General features: G+C 35.9%; 1 protein-coding gene across 5 annotated transcripts in view; it reads right to left on the minus strand.

Moving 5' to 3' along the window:
- Positions 1 to 25739, minus strand: part of LOC107208051 (BEN domain-containing protein 5) — an 880445-nt gene that overhangs the window by 820095 nt on the left and 34611 nt on the right. For all 5 annotated transcript variants that reach the window (XM_015635922.3, XM_015635926.3, XM_015635921.3 and 2 more), the window contains exon 3: positions 13693 to 13817. In XM_015635922.3, coding sequence (XP_015491408.1) covers positions 13693 to 13817 — 125 coding nt within the window. The remainder of the gene's footprint in view (positions 1 to 13692; positions 13818 to 25739) is intronic.

The raw sequence follows: 25739 nt of genomic DNA on the forward strand, positions 1-25739 counted from the left end.
ATCTCTCTGCCACTGAGGAAAAAGAATCAAATTAAGGATGAAAACTGCTAGTCCATTTTGTCAATTGTCTGCAGGATGCAGTACTGTCTCCTGTTCTGTAACAAAAATCCCTATCTAGTGAGCCATTTAAGAAACTGGTAAAGTTTTTTATTGTGTTTAAAAATATTATTCACCTGTGAATGTAATTTTCCAAGTATATTGTCTCTCCACATACACGTAAGACTCAAAAATGTGCAAGTTCTTGGAATAATCTAGAAATGAATGAACAGAGGGCAAGACATGTTCTCTCTTGGACTTGAATGTGCTTGGCATTCACCTAGAACATAAATAAACATCCCTGACCTTGTTATATAATGCCAGTCAAAGACCCAGAGAAATTCCATACATCAAATGTATTTCACTTTTTTGGTTTTTTTTTTCTTTATCAAAATTAGGAAAAATGGTAAAAAGCAGGAAAAAAATAATTTGGGCAGTAGTGGGAGACAGCTCTGAAGGTTTATGCAATTTTACTTGAAAGCACATGAGAGAATTTACAGAGATTGGTGCCAAGGAATATAAAGGCCAATTTTCCAAGGTGTTAATAGTACTGAAATGTCACTAAAGTCAATAGAAACTCGGGTTATTTTGCACTTCTTAGAAAATGTTTGGAAATAGTGAGTCCATAACAGGGACCTTGTGAAACCACTTGTGGCACCAGTATTCCCGTAGCAGAGCAAATATCAGTGCAGAAACCAGAGGTTATTTTGAAATAGAGGGGTGAAATCAGCTGCAAGGGAAAAAAGGACTGATTATTGGCATCCAGTACCATAGAAGAAGATTCATGTTAATATGTGTCACCAATACATTGCTGTATGGAAAAGAGTGTTCAAACAAAATGTTCTTGAATAGCAGATCAGATTATTCAGGGTTTGGGGTTTTTTTTAACATTGGTACATCGATCAATGTCCAAATCTATTAAAGGTTTACCAAAAAAGTTTCCCAAATTCAACACATTATGATTCAGTAAGAAAAGTTTTCTAGAGAATGACACAAAGTGTCAGAAATGACAACATTTCTGGGGCTGCCAGTACTTCCCTACACATGGATTAATATTTTCACCTAGGTGAATATAGAAAAAATGTCACCTTGAAGGGATGAGAGTACTGGAAATCTGTATTTGTGAAGCTCTGGTACTTCAGTGGGAGCCATAAAACACTGATTTTTCTCAGTGCTCTCCATTGCCACCAGCAGAACTCTGTTGGTTCCAGAGTAAACCAGCCTGTGGCCAGGGAACTTGGCTGTGCTTCAAGTACCTCACCCAGAATTTTCTATTCACATGGCTTGGCTTACAAGTTCTCTGGGTTAAAACACTTGAAAGAGTAGCACAAAAGATGCCACTTGTCTTATTTTATCTTATGGGTGTTTATTATGTATTAGCATTAACATGGTTATTTGCATGGGAGAAGGAATTTTTCTTTTTTTCATTTCTCCCCACAGAAGTTCTCTAAAATACTCTATATTCCTATAACAGCATGCAGATACAAAAAAATATAAGTTTCATTAGAAAAGAATGAATGAATGATTGGCAAAAGGAATACACAATTTAAATAAACAAACTGTTTCTTACACAAAGATAAGGATACTCCCTAGGAGAATGTTCAAAACTTTGCATTTTCTCTTGTTAATTATACACTTCATCTTCAAAACCAGGGAAAAATGTAAAGTATTTTTAATTCATTTTCCATATATATATAGCACATCTATTAATAAAATAATCTTTGGGTTTAGTAGAATACATTTTACAGCCTGATAAGCACTGCATTACACACAAAGTAATATGGTTGTATCATTTACTGTGCTCCTCTCATTTAACATAATATCTGTAACAGCCTGCATCTTCTCACAATATTCTAACTTTACATTACTACAAAACACAGTTTCATAAATTGTAAAGGTCTATACAAGGAATGTATTTTAATACAGAAAACTTGACACTATCACTGCACTTTTCTTCAAAAATATTCTTTTCTTTCTTTTGACATTTTTTTGGCTTACACAACAGGGTGCCAAACATTTGTGACAGCTTACAATAGAAAAACAATATTGCTTTTAGTTAACAATGTTAGCTATGAATATATATTGACAGCATTTTCACTGCAGATTTGCTGCCAACATAATACAAAGCAAATAGCATTCAATATGTTGGAACACTCAGGGGAATTAAAGAGTTTCAAAAACAAATTTATGGCATTAGGTGCTGAATGCTAAATCTAATGAAAATGCAAATTCAGAAGTATCTCCTGCACATACTTCATGCAAAGGAACACAGTTTGGCAAAGTGATAAAATTAAGATTGTTTAAGTCAGGAGAAAATTATGTTAAAATGCCTCTGCTTGTTTGTCTTTTTATAAAGCCAGTTTTACCACAAAGATTAATTTTTTTCCAAAATTCTTTCTGCTTTTCTTCCTTGAAGTACATCAGAGAGAGATCATAAAAAAACCTCTGAATTCAAAATGCTCCCAAATGTTTTGAGAAAATACAACTACATTATTGTATAATTTTAATATTTGTAGCTTAACTACTAATCATATACAAACCCAAGCGTCACTGTTCCCTTGAAACAACAGAAGCTGAGTTTTCCATCCAAAACTGTACATTTATTATTATCTACAAAACAAGCAAAGGAGTGCACAGAAATTATGATTTAAATCTTATTAAAATACAGTCATTTACTGCAACACTGTAGTCTCATCTTCTATATATTAAAATGTATTTTGAAAACCAACCTTTATTGACTCTACCTTATAATTGACATGACACTAATAGTTTTTAACCGATTCACAAAGAAAATTAATGGAGGTTAACAATATCACAATGTTAAGAAAGCAAAAATTTATCAGATTTTGTAGTTGTTGAAATAATATTTTTATGAACGTTTAGGTGAACTTTATATTTATCATGACTGAACCATAACAAGCTGTTCAATACTTATATCTAACAGTCCTTGTAAGACATAAAAATATCTAAGTTTTAAAATAACTTGTTTAGATAGATATAAAATTATATTGCTATAAAAAAAATTCTTCATAGGTTGCACTCTAGTGTTACTGAAGGCATTTTTTACTCTCTAAATAACAAAGAAAAAAGGAAAATAAAAAAGGAAAAGTATTTGTAGAACAATATTTAGGTTTAAGCACTGAAGTGTAAAATTATTATAATCCATAATTATCAAACCCACTATAACACACAGAAATTTATGAATTTCAGGTTTATTAGAAAGCTGAATGAAACACATTTTAGGATTAAGCTTGGCCATCACACACAGTTTTCCATGAGACTCATACTACTTGCATTACAGAATAGCCTAAACTGCAAAATTCTACAGAACTTCCCACTCTGGTGAGAGAGCCACAACTCCACATTTAGATCTGCAAAGGAAAATCAGGAAATGCAAAGCTTCCCTTTTGCTCAGCTATGAATTTCAAAACGTGCTTTCGAGCTCACCCAGTGCAATATGGACCCATATTCTACAAGCATCAAATGAGCTGATTTTTTAGAAGCTGAAAGACTCTTAAACTGGTGAAGATGAGATAAACACAGTTAATTTGTTAACGTCTATTCTGTCTCTTTTCACTAACTGTCAAGGAAATCATATTTTACATTTTCTTCAGTATGTGCTTGGAAAGGATTTCCCAGTAACCTACACTAAATCTCACTGAAGGGTGACAACAGAAATCAATATGTGTCTCTGAAGAATAATCTAGCCAAACATTTACATTTAGAAAATTCATTTGTATCTATGCATGAGAAATTCCTGGGAAAAAAAAAAAAAAAAAAAGAAATTATCTCCCTGCATACATGCTATCTCTTTTTATAGGCTAATTTTTATAATGAACAGGCTTTAAATCAATAAAATAAATATATATAACTCCATGTAAAAAAAAACAATTGACCTAGGTAGGTAACTATATTAACCTCTGGTTCAGAGAAATCCTTCGCAGCCATTGGGAAGAGACAACCCACAAGGAACAGCTATTGTATTTTCATCCTGGATATTCCAAAGCCATGGAATTGCCATTCCACATGCCTGCCAGGAAGGATATTCAGTTTAATCTGGCTATTGAGGAGATTCTAAACCTAACACTGGAGGTACTCAGCATCACTGTCGAATTTGCAGGGCCAGGAAATGCCCTGCCATGGACCCCACAACACTCTGTAGTGCTCTGATTTTGGGATTAGTTTTGCCCACAGAGTTCACAGAAGATCAGAACATGAACACACAATGAGCTGCAAAGCTGCAATTCTGCTTCCCTGCATCACCCTGAGTGTGATAAGGTCCTGCATGAAACCATGCAAAGGGAAAGGAAAACCTGCCAGGAGAATCTGCACACTGGTGTAATATGTTACTTTTGTTAAAGTTTTAATAAACATCTTCTGTGAAGCTTCATGAGAATTTTCAGAGGGACAATGAACACAGCACCCTTCAAAAATTATGCTACATAATTAGAAAACTAAATAAATGTTCTGTAGAGGACCATCAGTTCAAGACAGGAAAAATTGTCATTCAAATAAAAGCTTGTTACAATGTTCAATGTTAAGACTCTGAATTCATGGACTTTGGTGTTCAGTAGGACAGTATGTATATTAAGTGGGCAAAAATTTTGGTAACAATACTCTTCTCAAAGTTGAAAATTATAATAAGGAAGTGGTTGTCCAACTTGCTGTCTCTTATTTTGGAAAACTATTAGGGGAAAAAAAAGCCTATTAAACAGAAACCACAACTCTGCTCAGTGACTGGCTTAGAGAAAACAAATATTTTGGGGCAGATTATTTGTATTCCTTATACCAAGCTACTAAAAGCTTCAGAAAGATTATCCTTTCTATTACAATGTAAACGCCATTCAGCAACATGCACTAGATTTAGCAGAAATACATGCAGTTGTTTTAAATCTATGCTGAATGTGTTCCACTGTATATACATCCTCTAGTAAAAGGAGTAATAAAAAACTCATTTCTACTTGAAAAAACCTGCCGAGTTTTAGTTCCTACATAACATAATGCATATTTAGACTATCATGTTATTCTGTAAAAGATGTCCAAACAAGATGATTTGATGTTGGAATAGTCATCTCAGAACAACCAGAGCAATGTAAGGTAAAATAATTGTCAAGTCAATCTCTAGCTTACACTTTATTGCAGAAATAAATTGAACTCTGCTCCAGCTTTTTGACACGTAATTCTGATACTAATGGGTTCAAATCCATTTCTCTTTGCTCTCCTTCCTAACAGGAAGCCTCATGTAATACTGTGTCAGAAATCTACCAGTTACTGGCTAATGTTTCCCTTAAATAAAAAGTCTCTGCCTGTAATAGTATTAACAGCTGCCATCAGTTTACAGTAATGAGCCACAGTTCATCATGGTAGTGCTACTATGAAAATTAGAAACTTCCATGGAGCTTCTCAAATCACAAAAAAAATCACCAGAGCCATCCTGATCTGTGGTGTAACAGCAGATGTTCCCTATCCAGGGTGTACAGGTCAGATCCTAAACTGGGGGAACTGTGCTCAATCATCAGAATAACTCAGCTGATTATTCTGCATTTTGTATATAAAATACAGCAGCTCTATGTTCAGAGTCAGTTTATAAATCCAGTGTTAATTTTCCTTAATTTCTCAAAGCAAAAAACTTGCACAGTCATTTTACAGGTATTTCACAGCCTTTTCAATAGATAAATTAAAGATTTAGATCTTGTTGCTGGAAGAAACAACAATTTAACTATATATAATGTAGTATCTCGGGTAACCTATACAGTCTTCCAGTTTCAATTAACAGTAAAAACAAACAAACAAACAAAAAGACAAGTAGCTACAAATCATGGCATTTTAATTTTATCTTCTCCCTAAAAAAATTGAAAGTGCATATCTTAATGTGTTATAGCTTCAGTTTTATAAACTAAGCACATATTTATAAGCAGTATAGCAAAGGAACAAAATATTTAATTGAGAACAGGATGGAATTTTTCTGAAGCATTTAGCATTGTAGGAACTTTGCTCCCTCAGAAATCAATGGGACACAGATTATTATGAATTTTTTTAAAAAATTAAAAATTACTCTGAATTAAAAAGATTTAAAAATCTAAAGACAGGAATGTTCAAAACATTTCAGCTTCACTTCTTCAACGTATGCTTCCAAATTCTGATATAAAGACTTTCCAGTCATAAAAGGAAAATTAAACCAAATTTGCATGGAAGACAATCCACTCTGGAACTAAAAAAAGGAGTATTTAATCAGAAATCAAAAAGATTTTAAATTGAAAATAAAAGTAAGTATGTCACATCACTGACATCAAGATCATCACAGTGCTGATTTTGTTGATGACATCTATAATGTATTTCTGACAATTTGAGTGACAGGTGCCACCACCATAGGAAATTAAACACACCTGGCCCTTAGTTTCCTGCAGGTAAAAGGCAGTGTTAAATCTGAAGAGTACAGTATGTGTGCAATAATTACTGAACACTGGCACCTGAAATGTTCTTACAGACACCTGGAACAGAAAAAGTTTATTAATTTAACACTACCTTGCCAAGGGTGAATATTTCACCAGGACAGATGTTCTGGTACTGCTGACTTTTTCAGGTGTTTACCAACCTACCTGCATTCATTAGCTTTCAAAGGATGATACCTGTCATGACAGCTTTGGATAATTTCATGGAGATGCACACTGTATTGCACTTACCAAAGTTTCACATGCACCCTCAATCTATTCCAAGCACAACTGAATTATTGATCCAAAATAAAATTATACGTACTTGAAAGGATTCCAACTTGGAAGAATCATCATTTATAAATCTAATTTTATACATGACCAATATAGGCACAAGTTTCCAAAATGGTAACATTATTTTTCTTCAAAACTGCAGTATGTTCAATTGATTTTTCTTTTTTTAAATGTTGAGACGCACATGCAATCTATTTTAAATGTCATCACTTTGTTTCTTATTTAATTATCATTTCAAATGGTTTCCTCAGTAAGTAAATGATTACCTCAACTGCTATAGGTATCATCTAACCCTATGCACTTCTGACTTATGATAAAATTGTACCACTTTCCAACACAGGGATCAGTAAAACTACTTTTAAAAATACAAACGCTCCCTTGAAATAATCCATTTTGTTTTTTAATACAAACTTCAAATAATTCAAGCCCATACCTAACAAAAAGTAACAGACTCATATTACCAGGTACTATGGTACCACAAGGTCTTACAAAATTTGCATCCTGATTCTACCTCCATCCTTCTTTTCCCATTTTTTTTTTCAAGTTGAAGGGCATGTGCTACTCAAAGAAATAATCTGCTTATCCTGTAGTAAAGCTGTTACTAGATATTATCCAAATTCACTCACCTCAGCCTCTCATGTTTTCTAGGCAGCTAGACATACACTTATACACATGTTTAGATATAAAATATACATATGCACACAAACACTGCTTTAAGGAACCTGGCCAGTGCAGGATATGCAGTGTAACACTGTCATACACAGGGATGCCATCGGATTAAACAAAAAACAACTTAAAGTTCACACTTCTGCTGCTTCTGAATTCCAAAAGGAATCCCAAAGGATGCAAACACATAACCCTGATTTTGCTCAGCTGTTGTCATATTTGCTAGTGAACACCAAAGAATTTTCACTGAAACCATTCTCTAATTCAGATTAATTTCTTTTACTTGATTTTTCCTGATGAAAATGTTTCAAGACACTTTGTCTCCTTTTTAATCTTAGAATAATTAAAAAAATTATTGTAACTTCTACCTTTATACAGTACTTGCTTACCTCCAAGGGAAAATAAATCATGGTATGATATGACATGATAATGATAAATGATAATGACTGATACACCCAGCAGTGTTAGATGCATGTCAAAGTTTAAATATTGACCAAGTTCAGCCACAAGAACTGAAATCCACAATTTGATAGATAAAAGGAAAACTTCACTCACATATGAAACAAATAAAAATTTGATACTGCTCTAACTAAATCAATACTAACACTACAGTAAGCAGCAAATGGAAAGTTATAGCAGTGATGCTACACACAGTTACAGCTTGAAGTCAAAATGGGAATGTGAGCTGGTAGTGTCAGCTGGGTTACTGATACCCATTTAACCTCTCAAATAGAGACGGTTTCCAAGAGAAGTATCAGAAGCAAGGAAAAAAAAAATAAATTCATATGACAAAACAAAACTGGGACATGAAAAAGATCTGTTTTTGTCTACCTGTGTAAACGGTGACTAAAATAGCAAAATACAGGAAGAGCTGGACGTCTCTTTCTAGTGGGCTTAAAATTCACAAAAGAGATATAAAGATGGGTAATGAGGGCTTCCTTAATGGGGAAAATTCAAATAATCTAGTGATTCCTCTTGTAATTCATTATAAACAGGTATTTAGAGAGATTACAGGAGCTGACCAGAAGAGGATTAAGAAATTACTAATGTAAATTATTAATAAATGAGAGATATATACTTAATTTATTAAGAAGATATACGCAGTGAAACACACTAGAGAAACTATGCATTTAAAGTTGGTTAGGAATTGTTGCAAAAAGTGCTTCATTCATTCATTTCAAATGTATTCACTTCAAAATTTCAGATTTGTACTCTTTTCATAAAAACATGACCTTTTACATATACATTTTCCAAAGCTAGGTAAATGCAATATAGCCTTTAATGCACAGTAAAGAAAATATCTGTCTTCTCAAATGAGAATCTGGAAAGAGTGTAGGACATTAGAAAGCATCTTGATACCAGTAACTTAAATCCCCAAATGACAGAGCAAAGAATGCCTGCTTAAGAAGAAGAAAGTAAAAATGTAACCTGTTTCCAACTTTAGCCTGCTTTTGATGTCATATTCACTCCATCTTACTTTGGATGCAGCTTCTGCAGGAATTAACTGCACAGAATGAGTTCTTAGGTCAGAAAAAAAGGTTGAGTACCTCAAATTATGCCTGCTTTTCTTTTTTTCCCCCCAGCTTCTCCAAAACATGTCAGTTGGTATAAAGAGAGACATTATCTCTCCCTACACACGTATCACTCATATCTTTAAACAAGCACAGCTGTAATAACATAAAGAAGCAGTTGTCTGCTAAGGATCATGGAGTTGTTTTAGCACAGTAAAAAGGGGCCTGAACATATTATAAAATCCACTGTCAATAACTAATATTTCCTGAATATCTAATCAATTAAAGACAACAGAGATCTTACAGCCTTTTATATTTTACAAAACAGCATAGGACAAAAAAAACCAGAAAATTCTACAATGACAGTTCCATGCATTCATAATAATGTTCAGCTATGACAATCTCTGTCTTACCTGGGCATCCTGTTTAAACTTCTGAAGAACAGGCTATCCTTTTTCCTGATCCATACTCACACATAAAAAACCCAAAAATGAGTCAAAATTCTAATTTCAGTGCAATAGCAACTGAAGTAACAGAGAGAATGTCTTTGAAGTAAATAACATTTGGTTCTTTGATTTCAACCTCAATCTGGATTGATTTATTAACTGTAAGTAATGATCAAGTCCTAGCTGCCAAATATCCATTCTTCTCCTCTATCCTTCTTGGTATATTTTGTCAGCACCTTTGTGATGAAGAACTCCAAATGTGTTTATCAACACTTACAGAACAAAATTTGGCACTATTAGGAAACCCCTTCTGTTGGAAATTCTTTTTTTAATCTCAGTGAAAATACCAGTTCTCAACATGATTCATCAGACAGCAGAGCTGCTCATGGTACACACACACACACAGAATTTGTCATGAGGCCTAGATGTGCATTACTTAGTGCTATAATATGGCTGCTGTGTGTTAAATCAAAAATCCTCAAATATTTTCAATCTTTTTATCATTTTATTGTGTGTAACTCTTATCTCTTCTCAAAAGGAAATTTTCCAGGACAAATTTTTTTCCACTATGGTTACAGTATTTGGAACTGTGAGCGTCAAGCACTTGAGAAGAATTTCTGATTATGGCCCTCAAAAATAATAATCATTCTTTTCACCTGTAAAATCCTCCAATATTAGTATACCAGCAGATTTTTTATAATTTATCACACGTACACACATTTCTCTTTTTTTTCCAAAAAGCCCAAATGAATCACTGTTGCTAGTAATAGCATTAAAGCCATTCTAGCTCAGAGGTAATCTTGCACCTGAAGCACTGTGTATTTAAAATACTTGAAATGCAATTGGGAGATGAAATTTGTTCATCCAATTTCCGGCTGCTCAGAGAAGAAATTTAGCAAAATCGTAGATGGTGTTTTAAGGGCCATGGCTGAAGTGAATAGGAAGCAAACCCTGCCCAGTAAAGAGCATTATCAGGAATAGAGAGCAGCCTGTGACACATATATAATTAGAGAAATTGGAGGCTTTGCCCATGGGACCATGTGTTCCCCAGCAAATCCTATTTCCTTCACTCTCCCTTTCATGGATATGTATAATTTGTAAAAATCTATGTGTTTTCCTTACATATAACATATCAGTTTATTTTTTTCCTTTCCAATATTGGTGTTAATTGAATTCACCAAACAAATAACAGAAAAGAATCATTTTTCAGACAACTGACTTGCATGTCAGAAGCCATATAAGGAGACCAACAGACCAGATTTTACATCTTGCAGGTATCTTACATGATGGTAGAATTAGCTATTTTTTTAAATCCTTTTTCCTTGTTAAAGAAAGTATAAAATAAAACTAACATAAAATGTCTGATGTGGAAGTCCAAATCATAAGGAGGAAGAAATTAATTTACCGACTTACAAATTTAAAAAACATCTGTAGGTTCTACTTCAACATTGGGAAGCGAACATCAAATAAACCAAGTTTATGATAATTTTTTTAAATAATTCTGGAAATATTAGGGCTGTCAGTGGCATGGTACAGAGCTTAGGTGTATAACCTATGAAGCACAACAGTAACCTCACACATATGTAATAGGAGCAAGGAAGCAATCACTCTGAACAAGACTTCTGTATGATAGGGAAAAACAAATTAGGCCTGAGTTTCCATAGTGATACAGCAACAAAAGGCTGCTGCAATTTCCAGCTGTCTATAGTGAGGCAGTAACAGCAAAGGGAGTTGAACCCCTTCTCTGTAAATTTGGATTAGCATACTCAGAATTATCCATTAAATTTTAGTTCCGCACTATAAAGAAAATATTGAAGGAACTGGAAGAGGAAGAATAATAATAAAAAACAAGAAGTTCTGCAAGAAGCAAAATTACTAAATGCTATGGATTTGGATTTCATGGTTGGATTCTCTGGTATCTTAAAAATGCAAATTCCAATGAGTACTTCCACCTATTCATCTCCTCTGTGGGTTCTCTGATGTTTAATAAGAAATGATCTCATACTATAGCCTGTCTGCCAGTGGGAACACTAATGGGTCTCTTGCCCATCTGGCAGCCTGTTTTCCCGAAACTTACAGGAATTCCTCTCCAGTGGTGCTGAAACTGGCCAAGACTTTAGAAGCTATTGAAGGAGAAAAGAGAGGAGAGGGATCAGCAGCCATACACAAATCCAGGCTAGCAAGTAGACAGTGTGATCATATATGCCCTGCTTCCTTGGGAAACCGGGCTAATTACCAAAGGACCGAAAGATTCACTTATGATGAAAGTCCAAAGGCCCCAAAGCGGAAAAATACTTAAAAGGTAAAGTGGTCTATTGGATACAGGGCTGAAAGAACCAAGCATGATGGCTAGGTTGGGACACAAATGATGAGGAATGTTGTAATTTACAGAAATATAAATGTTAGTCAGGGATGATGAGGATTTATTTGTACCAAGAGGAGTTATTACTAAGCAGAATTGCAACTGGGAATTGTGGGATTAAATAAAGGAAAGCTTTAGGCTAAAAATCAAGCAACACTATAAGTGAGAGGAGTTTATAAAACAGTTTTGAGACATAGGAAATGGAAGCTCCATGACATAAAAAATTAAATGCAAAGAACCTGTTTTCTTATAGAACAATAATACATGGATGGTAAGATTGGCTGGAATTTCTAATTGGTCTTTCTTTTCATTCATAAGTAGATTAATAACAAAAAATACGTCACTAATAGATAATATACAAGCAAAAGTAGTTACTCTTTGTGAGTCCTTATCCAAATGGCTGAAACCAGACCTAATAGAGATAAATGTATAGATGTGCCTTCTTCACACATTACTTCCATGATGCATCAAAAATAAATACAGTATTATCCAGGTAATGATTTATAGAGAGCTATTAAAATATCTACTTCTACACATACCCAAAGGTGATCAAAGGTCCTCTATATTTGTGTTAGTGCAACATTTTGAAGCAATACTGAATAATTTGTGCTTCCTCATTACTGTTTTCTAGTGAAACATTAAATAATCAAAATGCAGAAAACAGATTACATTACACAGTGTGTTTGACGTAGCAACTTCTAACTTTCATTTAATGTAGCTGAGCTGCAATGACTAATGCTGCCCATGGCCTGTAGTACAAAGAGCTAAAAAGGGTTCCAGACCAGATTACGTCCAGGCAGGTCTCATCTTAACGGAAATTGGAGAGATGAGAAAAAGATTATAGGAGAACACATTATAAAAACAGACCTCACAAGTCAAACTTAATAGTGGAACCATTCTCTTTCATGTAGACAACCATGAAAACAAATATCCTGTAAGCACTAGATATATATTGTATCTTTCTACCCGATCTCTTTGCCTCCTTGAGACAGATTCCCATTCATCTCATGACTATATAATTTGATCATAGTTGAGTAAGGCACAGCAGGGGAAAGGGTCTGTCTGATAAAGTACCAGGCACCAGGACAATAGATAAACAATTTCATGATTTCCAGTTGTAACAGGAATGTTACAGTGCTGGATATTAAGATATTAGTCCCATAGGAATACAAATATTAAGCTTCTGCAGTTTTTTTCTCTCACTAAATATGTTTTATTTCCATTAAGTAAAAATGACAGACTGATTCTGATAAGCTAAGGCAGGTCACCAGAACAAAATTCAAGGCACATTTGAAAAGCGAAATGAAATATTTTTCTTTTTCTTTTTTACTTTTCAATGTGAAAGTTAGTATATAACTTTTAAAAGCATACAAGTGAAAAAATAGAGCAAGGAAGTTTCTTTCTCAAGGGGCATCTTTACTGCAAAAAACATTATTTAAAAGTAAGTGAAACAGTTGCCTATCAATTTGCTTCACATTTAAACCTCCTCTTTCACAAGGGACACGTTGGCAAGCAACTCCTGTGCTACAAGTCACTAGGGAAATGCCTGTTTGCAAAGCTACCCCATTGTTCTACATGTATTAAATGAAGGCTTGAGTGATAATATTTGAACAGCTATGATGGACTTTTTTTTTGTATAGGAACACACATATTTGATTGGAATTCAAAAGCACTAATATATGGCAGCCATTATTAATACCAGTTCTGTTATTTGGCAAAAATTATACTGTCTTTGCAATTACCTCTTGTCTTGGATCGCTGGAAAGCATGGTCATACCCACTCCTGCTGATACGTGCTTTTATTCATAAAAATTCAAAGAACAAATATACATTTTAAAGAATTTTTTAGTTGCAAACCCTGGGTGTCATTTTTTTGTTAAAGGAAACATATTCTGGAGTAAGCAATTTTTGAAGCTATCATACCAGTTCAATTTATTACCACTTACCTGTGATTCCTTCACGTTTTCCACAGTGAAGTTGAACCAGACTCGGAAGCGTGGGTTGCAGGTGTCTGGCCTAATGAAGAGGTCATACTCAAACTCTGTGACGTGGTCCACACGGCCAAGGTTCCCTGCCAGGAACAGATGAAACAGGTTGTTGTTTTAATGAATGGCTAATCAACTGTCCATCAACAACAGTGAGAAATGTTTTTAAAACTTCTATCTCCGTTGGTTAAAATATACAAGTATAACAGGCCTTACAACACTTCAGAATCATTTTTAAAGGTAGTTCAGAATTATGTTAAAAAGCTAAATTGTAGTCATAAAATAAAATATGTAGCAGTAAGCTACATACATAAGAATACACCAAAAAGAAGACAATAGAGACTTTTATTGTTCACTCAAATTGACCTTTTGTTTCCTCTTATCTGAATATTCCAATTATGTGTCCTAACATCCTTTTAATTGTTTCTGGTTTTCTTTTTTTTCACTTTTCTAATGATGTCTCTGCACGTCTTTAAATCCCCACCTGTTAGAATTTCTTTCCAATTGCTGCTCTTGTTCAAGTCCCTGTAATATTAAAGAGTCCCCAGATTTCTGCCTGGGCCCTCTGGCTGCTGCTCTAAGCATCCCTCTCTCACCACAGATGGTCCAGCCTTCATCTTCTCTGTGATTCAAAAACCACCTCAACCCTTTCCCTTCACCATTTACAGCCACTATCACCTCCTTCCAAAGACACAAATGAGATTTTTGCTTCAGCTTGTTCCTAGTGAATTTCATGGAATAGTATTTTTAAATATAGTCAGAGCTCCATCGTCCCCTATGGCATTATTCAGCAGGCAACCACAGTGGCTATGGAAAACCCACTAAATGCTTTTAAGTTGCTAAAATGGCATTTTTCCTTTGAAGTATGCCAGGATTTTTAGAGACAGGGTTTAGACTGTCCATTGCACTTATACACTACAAAAATAAGACTTTACATTTTCCTGATCCAATCCAAAATCCATCTCATCAGGTCTTGTAAGACAGGGCCACATTTTAGCTCACATGCTAAATTACACCTTCTAAAAAGCAGCACTGAAAATCTAGGTTTACAATTTCAAATATAATTTGAGGTTAGATATATATTTTTGTGTTGGAAATATACCATTGGGCTCTAATGTGCATTTATAAGGTTATTTGAAACAATTCCCTCCTCAGCAAGCCCCACTGCAGTCAATAGGACTGTTCTCTAGGAACACATTGCTCAATACCAGCACAAGCAGCAAAATTCAGCTGATCTGCTGCTCTGGGCTGGAAAAGAAGCAGGAAAAAGACATTCTTAATTCTGTTTATCAATTCAGTTCCAGGATTTCTACCTTATCCTAAATTGTTTCTGGCTTTTCTAATGGAACATGTTTAATCTTCTCTATTTTTAATGTTATCCTCTACTTTCCTACCCACATCCTTCTTTTCATAAGAAAATTCTCTCCACTGCTTTCCTCTGCAGAGACCTGCTCCACGCTCTCAATCTGTTCCTGAGGGCTCGCCTCAAGGAGACACTTGGCACTGGAAATATTTGAAAAAACAGCTCTATTGCAAAGCCAGAATGCCTCTGCCAAACAGAAATAATGACACCTGCCGTGGTGGGTGCCGGTGCCCAGGTGCCGGCAGTGGGGCCGCAGGCCCGGCTCTTGGAGCGGCTGTGCTGGCCCTGCCCATTCCAGCTGGCTCCTGACACTCCCAGATGGCTCCAGAATGGCCTCACCCATGGCACAGCCCAGCCCCTCAGCCCAGGGGTAAAAATGTGTCCAGTGAAGGGCAAAATCCTACACAGGCAGAGGGGCCAGGGAGCCTGAGGACAACAGGGGAGCGAGGAGGAAGAAGGAAAGAGGTGCTCTGGGAGCCAGGACAGAGATTCCCTGTGTCCTGTGGCGAGAGGCTGGAGCAGGTTGGTGCAGTGACCCATGGAATGCCCACAGGTTGGTGTCTCCTGGGGAGCAGTGACCCATGGAATGCCCACAGGTTGTCTCCTGGGGAGCAGTGACCCATGGAATGCCCACAGGTTGTCTCCTAGGGAGCAGTGACCCATGGAATGCCCACAGGTTGTCTCCTGGAGGAGCAGTGACACATGGAAGGCCCAGGATGGAACAGGTTGGTGTCTCCTGGAGGAGCAGTGACCCATGAAGGGCCCAGGATGGAGCAGGTTGGTGTCTCCTGAGGAGCAGTGACCCATGGATTGCCCAGGAGCAGGGGAGCGAGGAAGAATCAGCCCTCAGCCCCTTGCACCACTCCTTGTGTGGGGAAGTTGCTCCTGGGAAACATGGAAGGGCAGGGAGAAGGCACTGTTTTCATTTCTCTTTGACTTTTACTATGCAAACCTATTTTAACTGGCCATAAATTAATCTCCATTAACACAGCGGAGTGTTTTGCCTGTGCAGGCCATTGCTGAGCCCTGTCTGCACCTCGACCCAAGAGCTTTTTCACCTTATTTTCACCTCTGTCCAGGTGAGGAGTGTGGGTGAGAGAGCACTGGGTGAGCAAAGCCAGCCCACCACGGCTCCTGCCTTTAGCTAAAGCCCCTGACACATCTAAGTGCATATTCTGCCACAGGGGTCAGACCCATCCCTTATTGACAACTGAACTCAAATCTTAATGTAAACTATGATTTCCTACATATTATTATCCAAAGTAAATAAGAATGGTAAAACCAAGCTATTGCATTGTAATACCTTTAATTAAGTGACTTCATTTTGCTGTATTTTTCATTAAATGTCATGAGTAAATGACATAGCTGGGATAATAATATTCCTTGGATATTTCAGGATTTAGGTAGTCTGAGGTATTCATCCTGAAAGTTGAGATTCCAATTGCATCACAGGTCAGAGATTTTGATCTCTCTGGACAGTTTGGTGCGTGGATTGACCTCAGCCTGAGCTGTGCATGTGATCCTGGCAGATTGTCTCAGGTTAAGGCAGCAGGCTGGATGAACACAGATGGTGGGCTAGGTCCATCTTGTAAACTCATAAACTAATATACATGCCTCCCAGCAACCCCAGCAAGTCCAGATTTGGATTAAGTTATCTGCATCACAGAGCAGAGGTGCAGATCTTCATGGAATTATTCCCAAAGAAGGACACAGAAGCAATTAAATTCATATTTAAAGTTCAAAGACCATTAAAAACTTGTACTGCAAGGCATAAGAAACTAAAAGATTATTAAGTGAATAATTAAAACAGAGCAAAATGAGGCTTTGATTTTGACCTTTTGCACATTTCAGTTTCTTTTTCAACATCAAGTTAACCTGATGTTGATGGGGAACAAATGACCCTCTCAAATCTGCTTTACAGAGTCCTCAGGATCCCTAAACTAGCACTGGAGAATTGTACTGATGTCAGGGGAGTCACAGATGGTGAAGAGCTGGTGTGCTGGAGCCACTGCCATCCAGTCTACTTTGGAAAACCCATCCCAAATCCAGCAGAGCCCTTAAAATTTAATCATTTGTGTGCTTGATTCCTCACGAACCCCAGCATGGTTTTCTCTCTTGATTTGAATACTTCCTTCCCTCTTAACGCACTATTTTTTTTCCTTTTGTGAGTTTATTAGTTTATTATTATTTTTTACCTCTACCAGGCACACATCAGCTGCCATTGTCACCTGCAGCCCTTTGCAGTTTGATGTCATTTGGACATTTCATTAGCCCACTCTTTCTTCTCTGGCTTCCAGATGCTTAAGAGGCTGGACTGAGCACTAATGCCTTCGGTAACTAATTCAACAAGTTCCTCATGCTCAATAGACTATTGTTTGTAATATCACAGCCTTTGCTCACAATCTGTCAGCCTAATTTCAGCCCACATAGCAATGTCATTAAACAAGACAGCAGTTTTGGTACAAAGAAGCCAAGAACTGTAGGAACAAAACACCTCCTCGCTTTAGGAGATGCTTTGTAGAAAACTGATAATGCCACTGAAAAACATTTCTTGGTGTCCAAGAAAGGATATAAACTTCCCAATGTTAATCTCATAAACAAACTGAGTAGTTTTTTGTCCTGCCTTCACAGTGCTGTAATCACAGGAAATACATTTACTCTAATGGATGAGAATTATATTCCAAAACCACAGGTACCACATTAGAAACTATGGAACAGGAATTAAAACATTGATTACAGCATTCCATTTAGATATTAAGCCATTTTAACACTGAAAATAAACAATTTTTTTCTTAAGTGCAAACCACCTCTAAACTGATTTTTTTTCATATCTGTAAAAGGTTCTATAATTTTTTTTTCTTGCCTTTTTGCTAAATATATAGCAAGAGAGAAAACTATTTAATAAGTGGGTAGACAGCAAGTTCCTCCTGTGTGCCAGGAATTTCTGTGCAATTCCACAATGCCTACACTGTACTTTGCAGTACCTGCAAACAACAGTTTCTGCACTGAAATTGTGAGAAATTGTGTAAGAGAAAGCCAGATAACACCAATTTTGTTTAATGTACCTATCAACAGTTTTCAGTCATGACACAACTTCTGTGTGACAATTCATGTGCACAGGTCTTATTCTGTGTACCTGGCTAGTCTGGTCACTTGTGGTATCAGTAAGAGAGTCTGTTCACAACCTCATTGGTTAAATATATTCTTATGAAATCAGAGAAAAAAGTCTCCCACTACTAAAACACCAGCTTTGCTTTACTTCACTTTGAGTTCATGCCCACATGAACTCATCCCCACTCCATTCCATAAATACAGAAGTTGTATATATGAGAATATACAGCATTCTCCAAAGCCTCATCGCTCCATGTCTTGTGATTAGCACTATATTTTCGGGTTAACATTACAAAACACAAGATATTAATGATATTTAAGGTACATGTATGATTAAAGAACTGATTGAGTAATGTGACTGCAAGGGGAAAAACCCAACAATATTATGAGCAATAACATCTGAACTGGTTGGCATTCTAAGACAATTCTTGTTTAATTTTTTTTTAATAATTTGGGTGCACATCTGGATGTCAAATGACTTTCTGACTATATCTTAAAAGTAAAACAAGTAATTTATTAGGGTAGCCAGCACTTTACAGAACACTTTTGATTTTCTTTCCTATGCACTCTGAAATTAGTTGTGGGGTTTTTTTTCTATTATTATTTTACTTTACAGAAATATTAGCACAGATCTTTTTACACTGATAGGAAGATGAGAACAAATCAAATTCCCAAATGTCTATAAACTGACTTTCACTTAGCCTTGGGGTTTGTTTTTAAGACATGCTCAATTTTCAGTCACAGTTCTGTTCAATACTCTTAGCATACTGAGAAAAAAGGAGACATACTTTCCTTTAATCGTTCAAGCTGAAATTTTTAATTATATTTGCTTAAATTGCTTTACAGAGTAATGTTTAGTGCAATGCTCTCAAAATGTGAATAGTGAAAGGGGTCAATAGCATGTTTCAAGTTTCTTTAAAAGTCAGAAAAAAGCCCAATGATAGCATTTTATTAATCATGCAACATACACTTAGTCCTCATCAAATATTAATGTATATTGCTTCCTACATCAATAAAAAGTGTACTTTACACAAAGAAAGGAAACCTGCTTAAGAAAATGCTAGCTAAAGTTACTAAACATTCTAACAATTATCATAAAAATGCTAGAAAAGAAAATATAGAAATGTTAAGCAATCCTAAAATCTTCTTAAACCACACATTGTGCTTGCCTACAGAGAATTTTTAAGATGAAAAATAGACCTTGAGGGTCTTAGACAAGCCTGAGGCAATATAAAGAAAAAGGTCAAACACTCTGCTAAAAAGGACCGTTATCTTCAGAACAACAACTTATCAGCCAGCTTGCAGCCCTGCTTATTTACAGTTATTGGTCCCAGAGGAAGTGCACTTCAGCGCAGGGCGCGATTACTTTGTAATGAGTTTGCCAGAAATGGTAAAGGAAACTAATTTGTAACAATGTGCTGTTCCTGGCACATGAACTTTCTCAGACACTTTTTTTTTTTTTGGTCCGGCCATGAATAACTAACTTCAGCCTTCCTAATAAGCAGTGAAAACAGAAGTGCGCTAAGCCCAACTGAGTCGCGAGCATAAATGTGCTGAAATATCAGTGATTATCCCTCTCAGCTGTCCATTACAGTACTCATGATGACCACCAATTCCCCTGTGGTGGATATATAGAATGCAGGTTTCAGGGGGTGGATTTGCACATGAAAATTAACACCATTTGGAAGAAAATAGCCTGCACCTGTCACAGATTAGCAACAAAAGGTCAAATGCCTCCTTTTACACCTAGAGCACTTGCATATTGTATGCCTTGCTTACAGGAGCCTAATTCTAGTTTCTTAATTCAAAAAAGTGAGCACCATGGTGAACTGAGGAGAAAAAAAGAATTAAATCTTGGCTAAAAGCTATCAATAAATCTATTGATCAAGATACATATGAATGGAAGTAGCTGAGGCAATCTCTGTCTCTAAAAGAGGCAGTTTTTCAAAAGAGAATTACACAAAGTGCTCTTCTGTTTTTGTCAATATGCTGCCAGGTTTTGAAATGCTATTTTTCATCCACACAATAAAAATCTTGACAAGTAAGCAATAGAAAATCACTAATACACTTTCAGCTGCATTTCAATCTATACAAATTCTTTAAACAAAAACAACCAAGGAACAGATTGGAATATACATCATTTTCACCAGTAGAACCTGGGATTAAGTCCAAGATAGCCAAACAGTATTAATCTATATTTCATGCAACTCTGTATTTCCAAAAACAAGGTAAAATGTTGAATATGGAATAACCTCGATGGAATTCATCCTTATAGATCATAAAACACATTGAGATGATAATGGGAAGAAATTTTGTCGATATGTTCTAAATGGAACAGAAACTACAGGGACTGAGATCTGTAAAAACTCCTCTCGAGTGAAAGATTAGGTATCTTCTCCAAGGAGTGCATCTAGGAATATCTGATGTAAATACCCACTTGCTTTATGGTCTTTTCCTGTGAAAAGAATTCATAAAAATAGTTTGGCAAGAAGTCCTAAAGAACTTCTAAACAGTATTTGATTTCTAAATAGGGGAAAAAATAGGGATGATCTTTGGAAACCCATGACAGTTTTTGCATCATCTCCTACATTCGTGCCCAGAGCATATGTCAGCTCAAGATACCTGAAACCACAAAGCACAATTTGAAAAAATAAGACAACACCATAAAAACCACATATGCAAGACCTGCAAATTATAGTTTAAATTATTAAAATTGCACATATCAAGCTCTGAAACACAAAGTAATATCTTCAGTACCACAGTTAAATCAATGTTCTGCAGAAAATCTCTTGGTACTCTTCCACAATATAGCTTTCTTTTAAAAAACTTATGTTTCACTTAAAACCATAGCAATGCTCTTAACTCCACTTTCGGTCAAAATCCAGATTTCTTTTGAAAAATGGTCAAGAATAGAAAAGAGGCAAAGCATTTCAAAAGTACATGGTTCAAAAAGCTGGATGCTTCCAACTTGATTTGCAGTCTCTTTTCTATCTTCCCTCCTCAATTAAGTTGAAATTGTTTTTTCCATAATGTTTTGAGTTTCCTATCAACAGTGGCATCCAAATAACAGCAAATCAGTTCTTTTTGTGAAAAAGATTGTATGGGAACAATGACTTAGGTCTTAGCAGCAGCTGGTAAAAGGCCAGGTTCCATCTCTGCAAAGGGTAGATCAGGATGTAGCACTCACAGAGGCCGAGAAATTCTGATTGAGCTGTTATTGTAAACAGACAATGTGATAAAATCTAATTGTGACTGAGTGCACATGAAGATTCTAGCTTTGCACTTTCCTTATCTATGTAAACAGCATTAAAATAAATTGGTTTGGTTTGGTTTTAGGGGGGTATATAAGTTATGGATTTCTATTGGTTTATTTGTTTCTTTTGCTGTTGATCTTAATTCACAACATTGAGAGCCTGATCTTATTTTCAGGATCACAGAGTTCCACTCTCCCCAATACTTTTCCTTTCAAGTGACATAAGTAAGGTGCACTGGATCAATTTCCTGGGGGCATTCTGCCCATAGGCCCTGGGAACTCAGTTACTGCTTCTCAGTGGTACCAAATAAGTGTAATGAACAAATCTTTAATTCCTTTGTATTGAGTTAAGTTGTAAAAATATTAATGATGTGTGGCCTAGACTAAAACACCCACAGGAGTTTTATAAATTAAAACTTTTATATGAATTAGAGTAGGAGGCAGAATTGTCTTCCACACAGAAAATTAAGGGAACTGAAAACCTTTAAGAAAGAATGACTGGTTGAAAAAGGAGAGAATCATAATTGATCTTAAATCTATTTGTTGAATATAAAAGAAGGATGGTTGAGGCGGACAATGTCAACGTAAAAACAAAAAGATTATCATATTCTAGGAGTCCAGACAGTGCTCCCAATAGATAGCTTTAGGATGAGTTCTTCCTTTCAGAAAAAAAGTACTTTTCTTGGTCACAGGTGTTTGAATGATGTCTGGGCAAAGGGTATGGGGAAATAGAGGGATTAAAGTTTATTAAAGAGGCTTGAGGTTCCTCCTGCAATGAGGATACAGTTACAGAGATTTCACATTATAACTAACTGTAAACTTCTAGCATGTATTAATCCCAAAGGCCACCTACTGACATCACTTGCCACTATCTTTTATAGTCCAGGAGAGTAAACAATGCAATTTAGAAAGACAACAGAAGCAGCTAGAACTGGAACCTTTTCTGTCTTTTTATGTTCATTAAGTAGAGCAGTCTTAATGGTGATGCCTGTTTAGAGCACAGTGACAAACAGCAAGTATTCCTGAATATTTAGTGATCATGATTGCTCAACAACCACTATGAGCAAAGTACTACAATATACAAGTAACAGATATCCCAAAATACTACAGAGACCATTGTGTAAACAGCAGGCTCACATATGTATGAAGAAATTATACAATACAAGCTTGCTGAAAGAATTCGATATTTTGATCAAATGAGATTGATACTTAATCACTTGCAGCCAAAGAGCCTTATTTCAAAATTGCCCTTTTCAATGAAAACTAATGCTTTCAGTTAAAGGACCTAAAAAACCTGGTGCTGCAAAGAATAAAATGTCAATGTTCACTGTGTAGGGAAATTGTAAAGGATGAATAAAATGGGAGTCAGTCTCTTGACTCCTTCTCCTACATCTGTGAGAGTCTTATAAATTACAGAAATATCAGCAGAGCCCAAGACTGCAGGACAAATGCTCCAAAAAGTCAAAAAATTATGTAAACACACAAACTGGCAGTGGTAAAGCAGCAACTTAGTAGGGAGTGTCATGAGTGCTTAAAAATCAGAGGCCTGTGCCTGAAGATAGCCATCACAAACCCACTACACCAAATCCACCAAATCCCCAGAAAAACAGATTTCTCTGCTCCCTCTTTATCAATTCCCCAAAGGCCTCCAATGACAGATGGGCAGTTATTTATCCACGGCAGTGAACCTTTGTTAAAGGAAAATCAGAATACAAAGAGGTTTTGTATTAGTGTCACGAAACTCAGCTTTCTTTAACAAAGCATGTGCTCCCAAAATGGTCTCTCACGGCTGCACTTGTACCACATCCTTCAGAGCAGAGCTCTTAAAGGAAAAAGCATTTGGGGAAATTTCTGTTTGGAAGTCACTTAGCATATAATGGGTGCTATCCTAAATAAATAATTAATGAGTTAATAAATAAATTACGACGACGTCTGCAGCCTTAACCACGGAAGCAACCACCAGCCCAGGCAGATGAGGGAACAGGAGCTGTGGTACCACAGTGGGATGTACCATCACTGGTGTGTCACAGACAGAAACATGTTCCAAATACTGGCTCGGTTAGGGCCTGATGCTCAGTGCACACCACTGAAATCTGTTGCTCTCTCCAGCCTCTGATGTAAAACATTCTCAAAAATGCTTGCTGCCTAACAGCACAGGTGTGCAAAAAAAAAAAATGTATTAAAAATGGTTAAAAAAATTTAAAAGCTGCATATTCTTTATTCTTTAGTACATCACAGCAGTCCTACTTATGTAATGCTTCCTACTCAATATATTCATTATTTGGCAAAGACCCTGAGAATTCTTGTAATGCAAAAGACAAGGAAGTTCTTTCATCCTACAAGAGAGGATATTCCTGTTGATTTATTACAGCACAGTAATGCTGTAATTCTGCATTTGGCCTAGTTTGGTGCCTTATACATAGAATCACCATTTTTCCAGGGGAATCCTTCCAAGGTATAACTACACACTGACACTTGAATAAAAATTAATAGATGGAAACCTTAATCAGAGACCTGTAGTTATATTATATTCTCAAGGACCTCTCAAAAGTCACCAGAGCTGTAAATAAAATAGGAATTTTTTATTAAAGAGTATTACTGGAAAGGTTCCAGATATTGCCTTATAAAAGAATCTTGCTTTTTGAGATGGATCCTGGGTAAGAACCTTCTTTAACTAATAAATTACTGGGTTTATAGCTGAAATGTTCTTTATCTTATAAAAAAAATCCTTGGGAAAAGGTACTGCAAGGCTAGACTTTCCATACAAATACTAAATGTGAATAACATCTGTCCTCCATACAGCTTTTTCAGAAGAAACACTAATTTTAATTTATTATAAAACTGAATTTGATTCTCTATGCCATTATCAACCTAGTCACAAAAACAGTTTGGGGGCTAGAAATGTTATTCTCATTCAATACATTAATCCCATCATTTTATTGCCTAAAAGTGGTATCTTACCATATAATCTCCATGATAAAATTTACAGATAGAGTTTCCTGCAGTCTGGGTACATTTTTAGCCATTCCATCAGATTAGACTGATACACAACTTTTCTGCTCATCTCCTCCTCCTCCTCTGTAGCTCCCACTCTGACATTCTTTCATAGAACAAGGTGATTTCTCTACTTTTCTCTTTATTATACAGCATTTTGATCCTTCTCAAGGTAATGGAACTTGCTCCTGTATTTCCACTTATATAATTTTCTGACTACTGTGTCTTGTTATTTTCTTTTCCTCCAGCCTGTTCTGGAAGCCCCCTTGACTTTCAGATTTACCAATATTTATGAAATGCCAATACTGTTCATATCATAACTACATTATGTTGGTTTGTTTTTGTAATGCTGCTAGGATTTATCCAGGCCTTTGTAGTTGTACCCACATGGATGTAACAGCAAACTGCTTACTCTCATTTATCTTTGTTTAGTTAAAGCTGAAATTAGACCTTAAAAAAACTACCTAGTTGATGTTATTTTTTCAATCAGAAGTGATAATTTAAATATTGACATTTTAGATGGCACCAACATGTTTTTGATTTCTGCTATGGTTACTATGTTTTTTTTTATATCTGAATGTCTGTCTTAATTTTGTTGGGGTTTTGGTGGGGTTTTTTGTTTGGTTTTTTTTTTATTTTGCTGGATCCAGAAGCATTTCCTTTTATTTCAAAGTATTTCTATGTTTGTAGTAAATTAAACATTAATCTTTCTCTGCAAATGTCAAGTGATATTTAAATGTTTTTCTGGCAGATAAATGATTATTAATATTAATGCAATAAAATCACAGCTCTTTGTCCTTTCTTTGATATTTAAGAAAAAATTAAGAATGTCAAAACAGTTCTGCGAAAAGAGAATTCATTGGTTTACCATCCACTCTTCATTAGCCTGAGAGGTAAAAAATTACTGATCTTGTGAGACAATGTGTTTATAGAATCAGAAAGGGTTGAAAATGAATTACTCTATCAGTGGTAGAGTGTGTATCATTTCAATGTGAAAATGCCTTGTTAAAGTTCATTTTAATTTAAAGCCCCCTTTTGTCATTCAAAAAGCTTTAGCACAACGAAAGAATCTTTGTCACTTTCATAATTAGCCCCTCTTGCACTAAATGAGAATAAAATCTGATCAGAAGTCCATACAGGCAAGGTCATAAATCAAAGAGAAAAGCTCCACAACAGTCCTGTAAGATGTCCAAAGGCACACACAGCTTGGAATTAAAGCACTGTAGTCAGGATCCACTCCCAGAAACACAGCACAAAAAAAGCCCCAATAATATCTGTTTGACAGGC

This window comes from Parus major, chromosome 8, assembly GCF_001522545.3.
Source record: "Parus major isolate Abel chromosome 8, Parus_major1.1, whole genome shotgun sequence".
Lineage (NCBI taxonomy): Eukaryota > Metazoa > Chordata > Aves > Passeriformes > Paridae > Parus > Parus major.